This window comes from Oncorhynchus masou, chromosome 32, assembly GCF_036934945.1.
Source record: "Oncorhynchus masou masou isolate Uvic2021 chromosome 32, UVic_Omas_1.1, whole genome shotgun sequence".
NCBI classification, from domain to species: Eukaryota; Metazoa; Chordata; class Actinopteri; order Salmoniformes; family Salmonidae; genus Oncorhynchus; species Oncorhynchus masou.
In genome coordinates this window covers 89,993,609-90,007,489 of record NC_088243.1, presented here as the reverse complement: position 1 = coordinate 90,007,489, position 13,881 = coordinate 89,993,609, and the positions used below count along the sequence as shown (strand labels likewise).

At 50.5% G+C, this 13,881-nt stretch overlaps 1 protein-coding gene across 2 annotated transcripts in view; it reads left to right on the top strand.

Annotated features, from left to right (window-relative positions):
• The window catches only part of LOC135526786 (catenin alpha-1-like), a 255,405-nt gene that overhangs the window by 151,490 nt on the left and 90,034 nt on the right, over positions 1-13,881 (top strand). For both annotated transcript variants that reach the window (XM_064955444.1, XM_064955443.1), the window contains exon 11: positions 13,001-13,093. In XM_064955444.1, coding sequence (XP_064811516.1) covers positions 13,001-13,093 — 93 coding nt within the window. The remainder of the gene's footprint in view (positions 1-13,000; positions 13,094-13,881) is intronic.

The window sequence follows — 13,881 nt, the reverse complement described above, 5'->3', positions numbered from 1 at the left end:
CACTTTCTACACCTTGTGGAGTCCTTCCCTTGACGAATTCAGGCTGTTCTGAGGGCAACTGAAGGGGGGGTTCAACTCAATATTGATAAGGTGTTCCCAGTGTTTGATATTCTAAGTGTATGTTGAGAACAGAACAATGGAATTAGGCCAGTAGCTAGCACCCAGTCTCTGCAAATTCCTTGTGTGATTGTGCTCCTGGGTAGCCGTGCAGTGGAAAGCTGCAGTTACGCGCGTGTTGTCATTCATTCTGTTTGTCAAAACAGACACTCGACACCAACTCTCCATCTAAATCGACACCGACGAAAGGCCTTGGCACATCGGTCACACTGTGCGATGTTAAATTTAATTTTGAACAACCTGGCCAGATTGTGCGATTTAGCTTCAGTTCTGTCGTCACATTCTGCGATTGGCCTGTGGGGCTACTTCAGTTGCAACAGTGGATCTGGTCACTTGTGAGCACCGGCTGTTCAACACCAACTGGATCTGATCGTGTGTCGGCACCGGCTGTTCAACACCAACTGGATCTGGTCGCGTGTCGGCACCGGCTGTTCAACACCAACTGGATCTGATCGTGTGTCGGCACCGGCAGTTCAACACCAACTGGATCTGATCGTGTGTCGGCACCGGCTGTTCAACACCAACTGGATCTGGTCGCGTATCGGCACCGGCTGTTCAACACCAACTGGATCTGGTCGCGTGTCGGCACCGGCAGTTCAACACCAACTGGATCTGATCGTGTGTCGGCACCGGCAGTTCAACACCAACTGGATCTGATCGTGTGTCGGCACCGGCAGTTCAACACCAACTGGATCTGATCGTGTGTCGGCACCGGCTGTTCAACAACAACTGGATCTGATCGCGTGTCGGCACCGGCTGTTCAACACCAACTGGATCTGATCGCGTATCGGCACCGGCTGTTCAACACCAACTGGATCTGATCGCGTATCAACACCAACTGGATCTGATCGCGTATCAACACCAACTGGATCTGATCGCGTATCAGCACCGGCTGTTCAACACCAACTGGATCTGATCGCGTATCGGCACCGGCTGTTCAACACCAACTGGATCTGATCGCGTATCAACACCAACTGGATCTGATCGCGTATCAACACCAACTGGATCTGATCGCGTATCAGCACCGGCTGTTCAACACCAACTGGATCTGATCGCGTGTCGGCACCGGCTGTTCAACACCAACTGGATCTGATCGCGTATCAACACCAACTGGATCTGATCGCGTATCAGCACCGGCTGTTCAACACCAACTGGATCTGATCGTGTGTCGGCACCGGCTGTTCAACACCAACTGGATCTGATCGCGTGTCGGCACCGGCTGTTCAACACCAACTGGATCTGATCGCGTATCGGCACCGGCTATTCAACACCAACTGGATCTGATCGCGTGTCGGCACCGGCAGTTCAACACCAACTGGATCTGATCGCGTATCAACACCAACTGGATCTGATCGCGTATCAACACCAACTGGATCTGATCGCGTATCAGCACCGGCTGTTCAACACCAACTGGATCTGATCGCGTATCGGCACCGGCTGTTCAACACCAACTGGATCTGATCGCGTATCAACACCAACTGGATCTGATCGCGTATCAGCACCGGCTGTTCAACACCAACTGGATCTGATCGCGTATCAACACCAACTGGATCTGATCGCGTATCAACACCAACTGGATCTGATCGCGTATCAACACCAACTGGATCTGATCGCGTATCAACACCAACTGGATCTGATCGCGTATCAACACCAACTGGATCTGATCGCGTATCAACACCAACTGGATCTGATCGCGTATCAACACCAACTGGATCTGATCGCGTATCAACACCAACTGGATCTGATCGCGTATCAACACCAACTGGATCTGATCGCGTGTCGGCACCGGCTGTTAAAGCCTCACTCTATGCTCATGCGCGAGTGAACTGAGTTCGGAAAAGCTGAAAGTATTCGTGGAAATAGTTTCCTCATACAAACTTTTGTCCAAACTCCGAATCAAATAGGCTTCCCCAAAATAACATTGTCGATGTAGAACGTTTATTTTTCATCAGGTCGATTGACTGTGAATGTCATGTGAACAAGATTAATGAAACTCTTGTTCTGGCACAGCATGTAAAACGTTTAAATATAACTATTATATTAATCTGACTATTCACAATCGTATTATTGTGTGCATGCTCAGTACAGTCTTTCTAATCGTTCAGTCTCCGGGATCGGCTCTGCCACAACGACTCAACCTTTCTGACACTACTACAACTTTGTCAGAACCTACAACCGTACGTAGAGGTAGTTGATGGCAGACCTAGACCCTGTTACACTGAACGACCCAAGACGTCTGTACGTAGAGGTAGTTGATGGCAGACCTAGACCCTGTTACACTGAACGACCCAAGACGTCTGTACGTAGAGGTAGTTTAATGTCAGACCTAGACCCTGTCACACTGAACGACCCAAGACGTCTGTACGTAGAGGTAGTTTAATGTCAGACCTAGACCCTGTTACACTGAACGACCCAAGACGTCTGTACGTAGAGGTAGTTTAATGTCAGACCTAGACCCTGTCACACTGAACGACCCAAGACGTCTGTACGTAGAGGTAGTTTAATGTCAGACCTAGACCCTGTTACACTGAACGACCCCTGTACGTAGAGGTAGTTGATGTCAGACCTAGACCCTGTTACACTGAACGACCCAAGACGTCTGTACGTAGAGGTAGTTGATGGCAGACCTAGACCCTGTTACACTGAACGACCCAAGACGTCTGTACGTAGAGGTAGTTGATGGCAGACCTAGACCCTGTCACACTGAACGACCCAAGACGTCTGTACGTAGAGGTAGTTGATGGCAGACCTAGACCCTGTCACACTGAACGACCCAAGACGTCTGTACGTAGAGGTAGTTGATGGCAGACCTAGACCCTGTCACGCTGAACGACCCAAGACGTCTGTACGTAGAGGTAGTTGATGTCAGACCTAGACCCTGTTACACTGAACGACCCAAGACGTCTGTACGTAGAGGTAGTTTATGTCAGACCTAGGCCCTGTTACACTGAACGACCCAAGACGTCTGTACGTAGAGGTAGTTTAATGTCAGACCTAGACCCTGTCACACTGAACGACCCAAGACGTCTGTACGTAGAGGTAGTTTAATGTCAGACCTAGACCCTGTCACACTGAACGACCCAAGACGTCTGTACGTAGAGGTAGTTTAATGTCAGACCTAGACCCTGTCACACTGAACGACCCAAGACGTCTGTACGTAGAGGTAGTTTAATGGCAGACCTAGACCCTGTTACACTGAACGACCCAAGACGTCTGTACGTAGAGGTAGTTTAATGGCAGACCTAGACCCTGTTACACTGAACAACCCAAGACGTCTGTACGTAGAGGTAGTTTAATGGCAATCCTAGGCCCTGTTACACTGAACGACCCAAGACGTCTGTACGTAGAGGTAGTTTAATGTCAGACCTAGACCCTAGCCGGTGTCGGCACCGGCTGTTCAACACCAACTGGATCTGGTCGCGTATCAGCACCGGCTGTTCAACACCAACTGGATCTGATCGCGTATCGGCACCGGCTGTTCAACACCAACTGGATCTGATCGCGTATCGGCACCGGCTGTTCAACACCAACTGGATCTGATCGCGTATCGGCACCGGCTGTTAAAGCCTCACTCTATGCTCATGCGCGAGTGAACTGAGTTCGGAAAAGCTGAAAGTATTCGTGGAAATAGTTTCCTCATACAAACTTTTGTCCAAACTCCGAATCAAATAGGCTTCCCCAAAATAACATTGTCGATGTAGAACGTTTATTTTTCATCAGGTCGATTGACTGCGAATGTCATGTGAACAAGATTAATGAAACTCTTGTTCTGGCACAGCATGTAAAACGTTTAAATATAACTATTATATTAATCTGACTATTCACAATCGTATTATTGTGTGCATGCTCAGTACAGTCTTTCTAATCGTTTAGTCTCCGGGATCGGCTCTGCCACAACAACTCAACCTTTCTGACACTACTACAACTTTGTCAGAACCTACAACCGTACGTAGAGGTAGTTTGTCAGACCTAGACCCTGTTACACTGAACGACCCCTGTACGTAGAGGTAGTTGATGTCAGACCTAGACTCTGTCACACTGAACGACCCAAGGCGTCAGTACGTAGAGGTAGTTGATGTCAGACCTAGACCCTGTCACACTGAACGACCCAAGACGTCTGTACGTAGAGGTAGTTGATGTCAGACCTAGACCCTGTTACACTGAACGGCCCAAGACGTCTGTACGTAGAGGTAGTTTAATGTCAGACCTAGACCCTGTCACACTGAACGACCCAAGGCTTCTGTACGTAGAGGTAATTGATGTCAGACCTAGACCCTGTCACACTGAACGACCCAAGACGTCTGTACGTAGAGGTAGTTGATGGCAGACCTAGACCCTGTCACACTGAATGACCCAAGACGTCTGTACGTAGAGGTAGTTTAATGTCAGACCTAGACCCTGTCACACTGAACGACCCAAGACGTCTGTACGTAGAGGTAGTTTAATGTCAGACCTAGACCCTGTCACACTGAACGACCCAAGGCTTCTGTACGTAGAGGTAGTTGATGTCAGACCTAGACCCTGTCACACTGAACGACCCAAGACGTCTGTACGTAGAGGTAGTTTAATGTCAGACCTAGACCCTGTCACACTGAATGACCCAAGACGTCTGTACGTAGAGGTAGTTTAATGTCAGACCTAGACCCTGTTACACTGAACAACCCAAGACGCCTGACAATTGTTTACAACCTAAGAATTTGCCCCCCCCCCCACACACACACACACACACACACACATTTTAGTCTGGGACGGCAAAATCGTAGCATGAAATGACTGAAATCATCGTCTGCGATAGTTTTAATTCCACCGACTAAAGATGCCGGAGCAGAAGGCGGACGTGGTTCCAAACGTCACCCTATTCCCTATGTAGTGAACTACGTTGGACCAGTGCTTGTAAGGCTAGTGCACTATACAGGGTACCACTTGTGCCCAAGCCATGGTGTTGTGATTTTTGAGCCGTCAGACAGAAAGACAAAGACTCTGTGTGGCTGGTCACAGCTGTGGAGCCCACTTTAAGCCTGGCCCAGAGTAGCCAAACCTCCACCCTGCTTTCCCCAGCCTCCCCCTGCCTGACAAGGTTAAGTGATTCCTCTGGGGACGGCGATTCATTGTCTAAACAGTTGGATCTCCATCCACCTACTACTTATTGACAGACCGAGACAGCGTAACTCAGGGAGGGAACGAAAGCACTTCTCCCCTGCTGTGTTGTGTTCTGACTGCCGCAGTGGTTTTCAGACTGATACAAAAAGAGACGCTTTTGTCAAATAAATGTATTTCACTCTTTTTCTCCCTCATCCCCTCCCTTTCTTGTGTTCCCTCTCTCATCAACCCTTCCTCTCACTCCGTTTCTCAAGCGTTCTCGCTCATTCTGTCAAGTCAATTCTAAAGGGGCTTTTATTGGCATGGGAGACATACATGTTTACGTTGCCAAAGGAAGTGACATCAACAGTGAGATGTAACAAACATCTGAAAACATAAAGAAGAAGAAGAAAGGAAAGACATTGCACTCAAAGAAAGGATAAGACATTTCTAGTGTTTTTATGATCATTTGTGTACAGTGTACAACGCCATCTGACTTTCCCTAATAGCATGATGGTCATGTTTTGAACAACATTAGCAGTCTTCATCAGTTGACTTGAAATCTGTTCCCCCAGTGAATGAACTCTGTGTCAGAGTGTCATTCACTGACATTTTAAAATGACCTCTCACTTGTCCCTATGGATGGCCCATGACCGAACCCTTGCCATTTAACTCTGTGGATGGTGCAGACGGGTTGAGGGGGGGGCCATAGGGGACAGGGACCCGGAGCAGGCCAGAGGGTTATTGTGTGGGACAGGGAGCCGGAGCAGGCCAGAGGGTTATCGTGTGGGACAGGGAGCCGGAGCAGGCCAGAGGGTTATTGTGTGGGACAGGGAGCCGGAGCAGGCCAGAGGGCTATCGTGTGGGACAGGGAGCCGGAGCAGGCCAGAGGGTTATCGTGTGGGACAGGGAGCCGGAGCAGGCCAGAGGGCTATCGTGTGGAACAGAGAGCCGGAGCAGGCCAGAGGGCTATCGTGTGGAACAGAGAGCCGGAGCAGGCCAGAGGGCTATCGTGTGGAACAGAGAGCCGGAGCAGGCAAGAGCCAGAGAGTTACCATGCGGGCCAGGAGCAGGCCAGAGAGTTACCATGCGGGCCAGGAGCAGGCCAGAGAGTTACCATGCGGGCCAGGAGCAGGCCAGAGAGTTACCATGCGGGCCAGGAGCAGGCCAGAGAGTTACCATGCGGGCCAGGAGCAGGCCAGAGCCAGAGAGTTACCATGCAGGCCAGGAGCAGGCCAGAGCCAGAGAGTTACCATGCGGGCCAGGAGCAGGCCAGAGAGTTACCATGCGGGCCAGGAGCAGGCCAGAGAGTTACCATGCGGGCCAGGAGCAGGCCAGAGAGTTACCATGCGGGCCAGGAGCAGGCCAGAGAGTTACCATGCGGGCCAGGAGCAGGCCAGAGAGTTACCATGCGGGCCAGGAGCAGGCCAGAGAGTTACCATGCGGGCCAGGAGCAGGCCAGAGCCAGAGAGTTACCATGCAGGCCAGGAGCAGGCCAGAGCCAGAGAGTTACCATGCGGGCCAGGAGCAGGCCAGAGAGTTACCATGCGGGCCAGGAGCAGGCCAGAGAGTTACCATGCGGGCCAGGAGCAGGCCAGAGAGTTACCATGCAGGCCAGAGCCAGAGAGTTACCATGCGGGCCAGGAGCAGGCCAGAGAGTTACCATGCGGGCCAGGAGCAGGCCAGAGAGTTACCATGCGGGCCAGGAGCAGGCCAGAGAGTTACCATGCGGACCAGGAGCAGGCCAGAGAGTTACCATGCGGGCCAGGAGCAGGCCAGAGAGTTACCATGCGGGCCAGGAGCAGGCCAGAGAGTTACCATGCGGGCCAGGAGCAGGCCAGAGCCAGAGAGTTACCATGCGGGCCAGGAGCAGGCCAGAGAGTTACCATGCGGGCCAGGAGCAGGCCAGAGCCAGAGAGTTACCATGCGGGCCAGGAGCAGGCCAGAGAGTTACCATGCGGGCCAGGAGCAGGCCAGAGAGTTACCATGCGGGCCAGGAGCAGGCCAGAGCCAGAGAGTTACCATGCAGGCCAGGAGCAGGCCAGAGAGTTACCATGCGGGCCAGGAGCAGGCCAGAGAGTTACCATGCGGGCCAGGAGCAGGCCAGAGCCAGAGAGTTACCATGCGGGCCAGGAGCAGGCCAGAGAGTTACCATGCGGGCCAGGAGCAGGCCAGAGAGTTACCATGCGGGCCAGGAGCAGGCCAGAGGAAAGTGGTTGGAAGCTCATGAAGAATCAGAGGAAAGGACCATTAGGACCTGTGATCCTGGGGGCCCACACTGTCAGCAGTGGCTTTAAGGGATGACACGACGACCTCTGACCCTTCACCTGTGAATGATTACAGAGCGGGGGGAGGGAGCGAGCACTGAGGTACGGTCATCTGGTCCATAATACACCCCAATATGGATTAGAAGGAGTAGAACATGGAATGGTGTTGAAAGGGGCAGAATAGCCTGCGTAGAACTATGGGCTTGACTACAGGGAAAGGGAACGTTCATGTGGAGAATGATTCTGGACTTGAACCCCATCGAACATGTCCGTAGAGACCTGTCCAACCTGACAGAGAGAGGATCTGCAGAGAAGAATGGGAGAAACTCCACAAATACAGGTGTGCCAAGTTTGTGGCGTCATACCCAAGAAGACTGGAGGCTGTAATCGCTGCCAAAGGTGGTTCAACAAAATGCTGAGTGAAGAGTCTGAATACTGATGTAAAAGTTATTTCAGTTTTTTGTTTTTAATACATTCGCAAAAAAATCTGAACTGTTTTTGGTTTGTCACTATGGGCTATTGTGTGTAGATTGAGAGGGAAAAAAAAGAGATGTGAATCAATTTTAGAATAAGTGTACGTGTTTGAGGTGTGAAATAGAAATAGATATTTTTTTGCGAATCCCAACTCCCACTGAGACGCCCTCAGAGAGCACGATCAGGGTCAGCCATTATTGACTGGCGAGCGAGAAGCAATCAGGGTTAAGTGCCTCGCTCCAGGACAGATCGACAGATTTTTTTTTTCACCTTGTCGGCTCGGTGATTTGAACTACCAACGTTTGGGTTACTGTCCCAACGCTCCGTCCGCTAGGTGTGTGTGTGTTCACTGTGTTGGGTATCCGAGACTGTTGGCATCACAACGACAGAGAGATTGGCCATCACACAGTCATACACTACACCCCTTCCCCAATACACTTGTAAATATTGGACTATAAATTGTGACTTCCTGTATTTGTAAATGTTTGTTCTATTCTACTGTGTCATTTACTTTGTTCCTATTATGTATTGTAGTATGGACCTGTAAGTAAGCATTTCATTGGACGGTATTACCATGTGCATTCCGTACATAAAACAAATAAGAACTTTAGGGGAGGGACTCAGGACCTTCTCCAATCCGGTGGAGGAGACTTGATGCAAGGGGGGGACTACGGTACCGTGTAGCAGGGGGGGACTACGGTACCGTGGTGCAGGGGGGGGACTGCTGGGAGTATCTACAGTACAGTAGTCTCCCCCCTGCACTACGGTACAGTAGTCTCCCCCCCTGCACTACAGTAGTCTCCCCCCCCTGCACTACAGTACAGTAGTCTCCCCCCCTGCACTACAGTACAGTAGTCTCCCCCCCTGCACTACAGTACAGTAGTCTCCCCCTGCACTACAGTACAGTAGTCTCCCCCTGCACTACAGTACAGTAGTCTCCCCCTGCACTACAGTACAGTAGTCTCCCCCTGCACTACACTACAGTAGTCTCCCCCCTGCACTTCAGTACAGTAGTCTCCCCCTGCACTACACTACAGTAGTCTCCCCCTGCACTTCAGTACAGTAGTCTCCCCCTGCACTACAGTACAGTAGTCTCCCCCTGCACTACAGTACAGTAGTCTCCCCCTGCACTACAGTACAGTAGTCTCCCCCTGCACTACAGTACAGTAGTCTCCCCCTGCACTACAGTACAGTAGTCTCCCCCTGCACTACAGTACAGTAGTCTCCCCCTGCACTACACTACAGTAGTCTCCCCCTGCACTACACTACAGTAGTCTCCCCCTGCACTACAGTACAGTAGTCTCCCCCCTGCACTACAGTACAGTAGTCTCCCCCCTGCACTACAGTACAGTAGTCTCCCCCTGCACTACAGTACAGTAGTCTCCCCCCTGCACTACAGTACAGTAGTCTCCCCCTGCACTACACTACAGTAGTCTCCCCCTGCACTACACTACAGTAGTCTCCCCCTGCACTACAGTACAGTAGTCTCCCCCTGCACTACAGTACAGTAGTCTCCCCCCTGCACTACAGTACAGTAGTCTCCCCCTGCACTACAGTACAGTAGTCTCCCCCTGCACTACAGTACAGTAGTCTCCCCCTGCACTACAGTACAGTAGTCTCCCCCCCCTGCACTACAGTGTGCATCTCGACTGCCCACTACCTCAATATCCCAGGCAGGAACCGTGTCGGTGTTACTGCACTAGTCAGCATTACAGCCACTCAGCCAGACCACCAGTCACCCCGGGCAACCAGACGGTAGCATTCTCACTCGACGGTAACCATAGAGATAATGTTCTATTTAATGACACGTCACCACTCGCTGTGTAGAATGACTCATTTTAGTGTTGTGTGACTATAGAGAATATGCTGAGTTATATGACAATAGAGAACCTCTGCTCTGTGTGTGTGTGTGTGTGTGTGTGTGTGTGTGTGTGTGTACACACGAGTCAAGCAGTACTGTTGCATATGGATTAAATATTAAAAGCTGACACCAACACCGTATGTTTTAATTCTGGCCCAGGTGACATTGTCAGTGTTTTCTGAATCAGTCCTAAACCTGTAGCAGGTGCTCTTCTCTGATCCACTTGATCTTACTTATTGATAAAGGGTTGACTGTTATTTACACCCCGTATTGATTAATCCATTCCCTGGGTGTTGATATTCAGGAATTGGGAAGGTAACCTAACTTAACACTTTACTCCTGAGGGGGGGGAGGGAGAGAGGGGGAGAGGGGGAGAGGGTGAGGGAGAGAGGGTGAGGGAGAGAGGGTGAGGGAGAGAGGGTGAGGGAGAGAGGGTGAGGGAGAGAGGGTGAGGGAGAGGGATAGAGGGAGAGGGATAGAGGGAGAGAGGGCGAGGGTGAGGGAGAGAGGGTGAGGGATAGAGGGTGAGGGAGGGAGAGAGGGTGAGGGATAGAGGGTGAGGGAGAGGGAGAGGGGGAGAGGGTGAGAGGGTGAGGGGGAGAGGGTGAGGGAGAGAGGGTGAGGGTGAGGGAGAGAGGGTGAGGGAGAGAGGGTGAGGGAGAGAGGGAGAGGGAGAGAGGGAGAGGGAGAGAGGGTGAGGGAGAGAGGGAGAGGGTGAGGGATAGAGGGTGAGGGAGGGGGAGAGAGGGTGAGAGGGAGAGAGGGTGAGGGAGAGAGGGTGAGGGAGAGGGAGAGAGGGTGAGGGAGAGAGGGTGAGGGATAGAGGGTGAGGGAGGGAGAGAGGGTGAGGGATAGAGGGAGGGTGAGGGATAGAGGGAGAGGGTGAGGGTGAGGGAGAGAGGGTGAGGGGGAGAGGGTGAGGGATAGAGGGTGAGGGATAGAGGGTGAGGGATAGAGGGTGAGGGATAGAGGGTGAGGGATAGAGGGTGAGGGATAGAGGGTGAGGGTGAGAGGGTGAGGGATAGAGGGGGAGAGAGGGTGAGGAGGGATAGAGGGGGAGAGTTCACCTCCTTTTTATTCTCTTTCTATAAATGGATTTAATCTTAACCTGCAGTGCGTTTAGAATGACAGAATATTTCACCAGCGGAATGTTTAGTGGAATAGAATTGATACAATTGTAAACCTGTTAGAACGTCGGTCCATGAAATGGTTCTGTCATTTACTCTCCATAACTGTGGAAGCTTGTTTTGAAATTATAAGTGGCGTTTCTGGAACCCAATTTATGGAGTAGAATGATTTCTACTTCAGCAATATAACTGCTGATGCCCGTTTCTTCATTACCCCCCCCCTTCCTCAACCATGTGTTAATTTAAACCGATGGATTTAACACTGAATCAACAGCAGGGGCCCATATGGCCATAAAACCCGACGAGATACGGTGCATTCAGAAAGTATTCAGACCCCTTCCCCATTTCCCACATTCTCTCACGTTACAGCTTTATTCTAAAATGGATTTAAATTCAATCTAGACAGAGTGCTCCATAATAGCAAAGCAAAACATTTTTATTAAAACAAATACCTTATTTACATTAAGTATTCAGAACCTTTGCTATGAGACTCTAAATTGAGCTCTGATGCATCCCGTTTCCATTGATCGTCCTTGAGACGTTTCTACAACTTGATTCGAGTCCAACCTGTGGTAAAATTCAAATGATTGGACATGATTCGGAAAGGCACACACCTGTCTATATAAGGTCCCACAGTTGACAGTGCATGTCAGAGCAAAAAAAACGAAGCTGAAGAGGTCAAAGGAATTGTTCGTAGAGGTCCGAGACAGAATTGTGTCGAGGCACAAACTGAGAAATCGGGCGAGAAGGGCCTTGGTCTTCGAGGTGACAAAGAACCCAATAGTCACTCTAGCAGAGCTCCAGAGTTCTTCTGTGGAGATGGGAGAACCTTCCAGAAGGAAAACCATCTCTGCAGCACTCCACCAATCACGCCTTTATGATAGTGGCCAGACGGAAGCCACTCTTCAGTAAAAGTCACATGACAGCCTGCTAGGAGTTTCCCAAAAGGCACCTAAAGGATTCTGACCATGAGAAACAAGATTATCTGGTCTGTTGAAATCAAGATTGAAGTCTGAATGCCAAGCGTCACGGCTAGAGGAAACCTGGCACCATCCCAACGGTGAAGCATGGTGGTGGCTGGGAGACTAGTCAGGATCAAGAAAAAGATGAGCGGAGATCCTTGATGAAAATCCTGCTTCAGAGCTCTCAGGACCTCAGACTGGGGTGAAGGTTCACCTTCCAACAGGACAACAACCCCTAAGCACACAGCCAAGAGAACACAGAAGTGGCTTCAGTACAACTCTGAATGTCCTTGAGTGGCCCAGCCAGAGCCCGGACTTGAACCCAATCAACATCTCTGGAGAGACCTGAAAATATCAGTGCAGCGACGCTCCCCATCCAACCTGACAGCTTGAGAGGATCCGCAGAGAAGAATGGGAGAATCTCTCCAAATACAGGTGTGCCAACCTTGTAGCGTCATACCCAAGAAGACTTGAGGCTGTAATCTCTGCCAAAGGTGCTTCAACAAAGTACTGAGTAAAGGGTCTGAATACTTATGTACATGTAATTTCAGTTTTTATTTTTATATATTTGCAAATGTTTAAAAAAACAACCTGTTTTTGCTTTGTCGTTATGGATTATTGTGTGTAGGTTGATCAGGGGGGAAAACAGTTTAATCAATTTTAGAGTAACTCCAACGTAACAAAATGGAAATATTATTATAATATTATTATATATAATATTATATTATAATTGTTATTTATTAAAGATTATATCTTTTTTTTATAAATCTATAGGGCCATTATACTTTCTACACACATCTGGGTTAAGTCTTACATTTACACTGAACACGTTATACTGCCCTCCCCCCACACAAAAAAAAGCAAATTCTATATTTTTCTAATGTATTTTTAGGAGTGGAGGCAAAGATTCCTCTGCTAAATGAATGTCGGGGAAACACTACTGCCCATGCGGTCTGTGGATCTGAGTGGGAGTTTTGTCTGTCTGTTTTCTAGCTACATGCTGTGTATAATCAGATGCGGACTGTCTGTGTGATGAGATGGAGACAGTAAATGTCTATAGTGCTGTGCAGTGTGTATGTAGGTGTGAGTCTGACTGTCTGTCCCTGTGTCTAGGTGGCCAACCTGGCCTGCTCCATCTGTAACAATGAGGAGGGAGTCAAGCTGGTCCGTATGGCCGCTTCCCAGCTGGAGACACTCTGCCCCCAGGTACCTGCCGGTCTCTCTACCCTCTCTCTCTCTCTCTCCTTTCTGTCATCCTCTCTTCTTTCTCTCTCTGTCCTCTCTCTCCATCCGCTCGCTCGCTCTCATCCTCTCCCTCTCTTCTTTCTCTCTCCGTCCTCTCTCTCTCTCTCTCTCTCTCTCTCTCTCTCTCTCTCTCTCTCTCTCTCTCTTCCTCTCTCTCTCCATCCTCTCGCTCGCTCTCACCCTCTCTCTCTCCTTTCTCTCTCTTTTCTCTCTCTCCTCTTTCTCTCTCTCTCCTTCCTCTCTCTCTCTCCAGCCCCATAACCCTGTCAAGCTGCCAACACTTCACCCTTCCAGCCCCCCATTCCCCCCACATCCCTGCCAACCCTTCACCCTTCCAGCCCCCATTCCCCCCACATCCCTGCCAACACTTCACCCTTCCAGCCCCCATTCCCCCCCCACATCCCTGCCAACACTTCACCCTTCCAGCCCCCATTCCCCCCACATCCCTGCCAACACTTCACCCTTCCAGCCCCCCATTCCCCCCCACATCCCTGCCAACACTTCACCCTTCCAGCCCCCCATTCCCCCCCACATCCCTGCCAACACTTCACCCTTCCAGCCCCCCATTCCCCCCCACATCCCTGCCAACACTTCACCCTTCCAGCCCCCCATTCCCGCCCCACATCCCTGCCAACACTTAACACCTTAAAGGCCCCTTCTCTCCCCTCAGCTGTGCCAGCCCTACAGCTAGCCAACCCCCTGTAAGTCTACCAGTCATATTGCTGAAACCTCCAGTGTCTGGAGGCTTT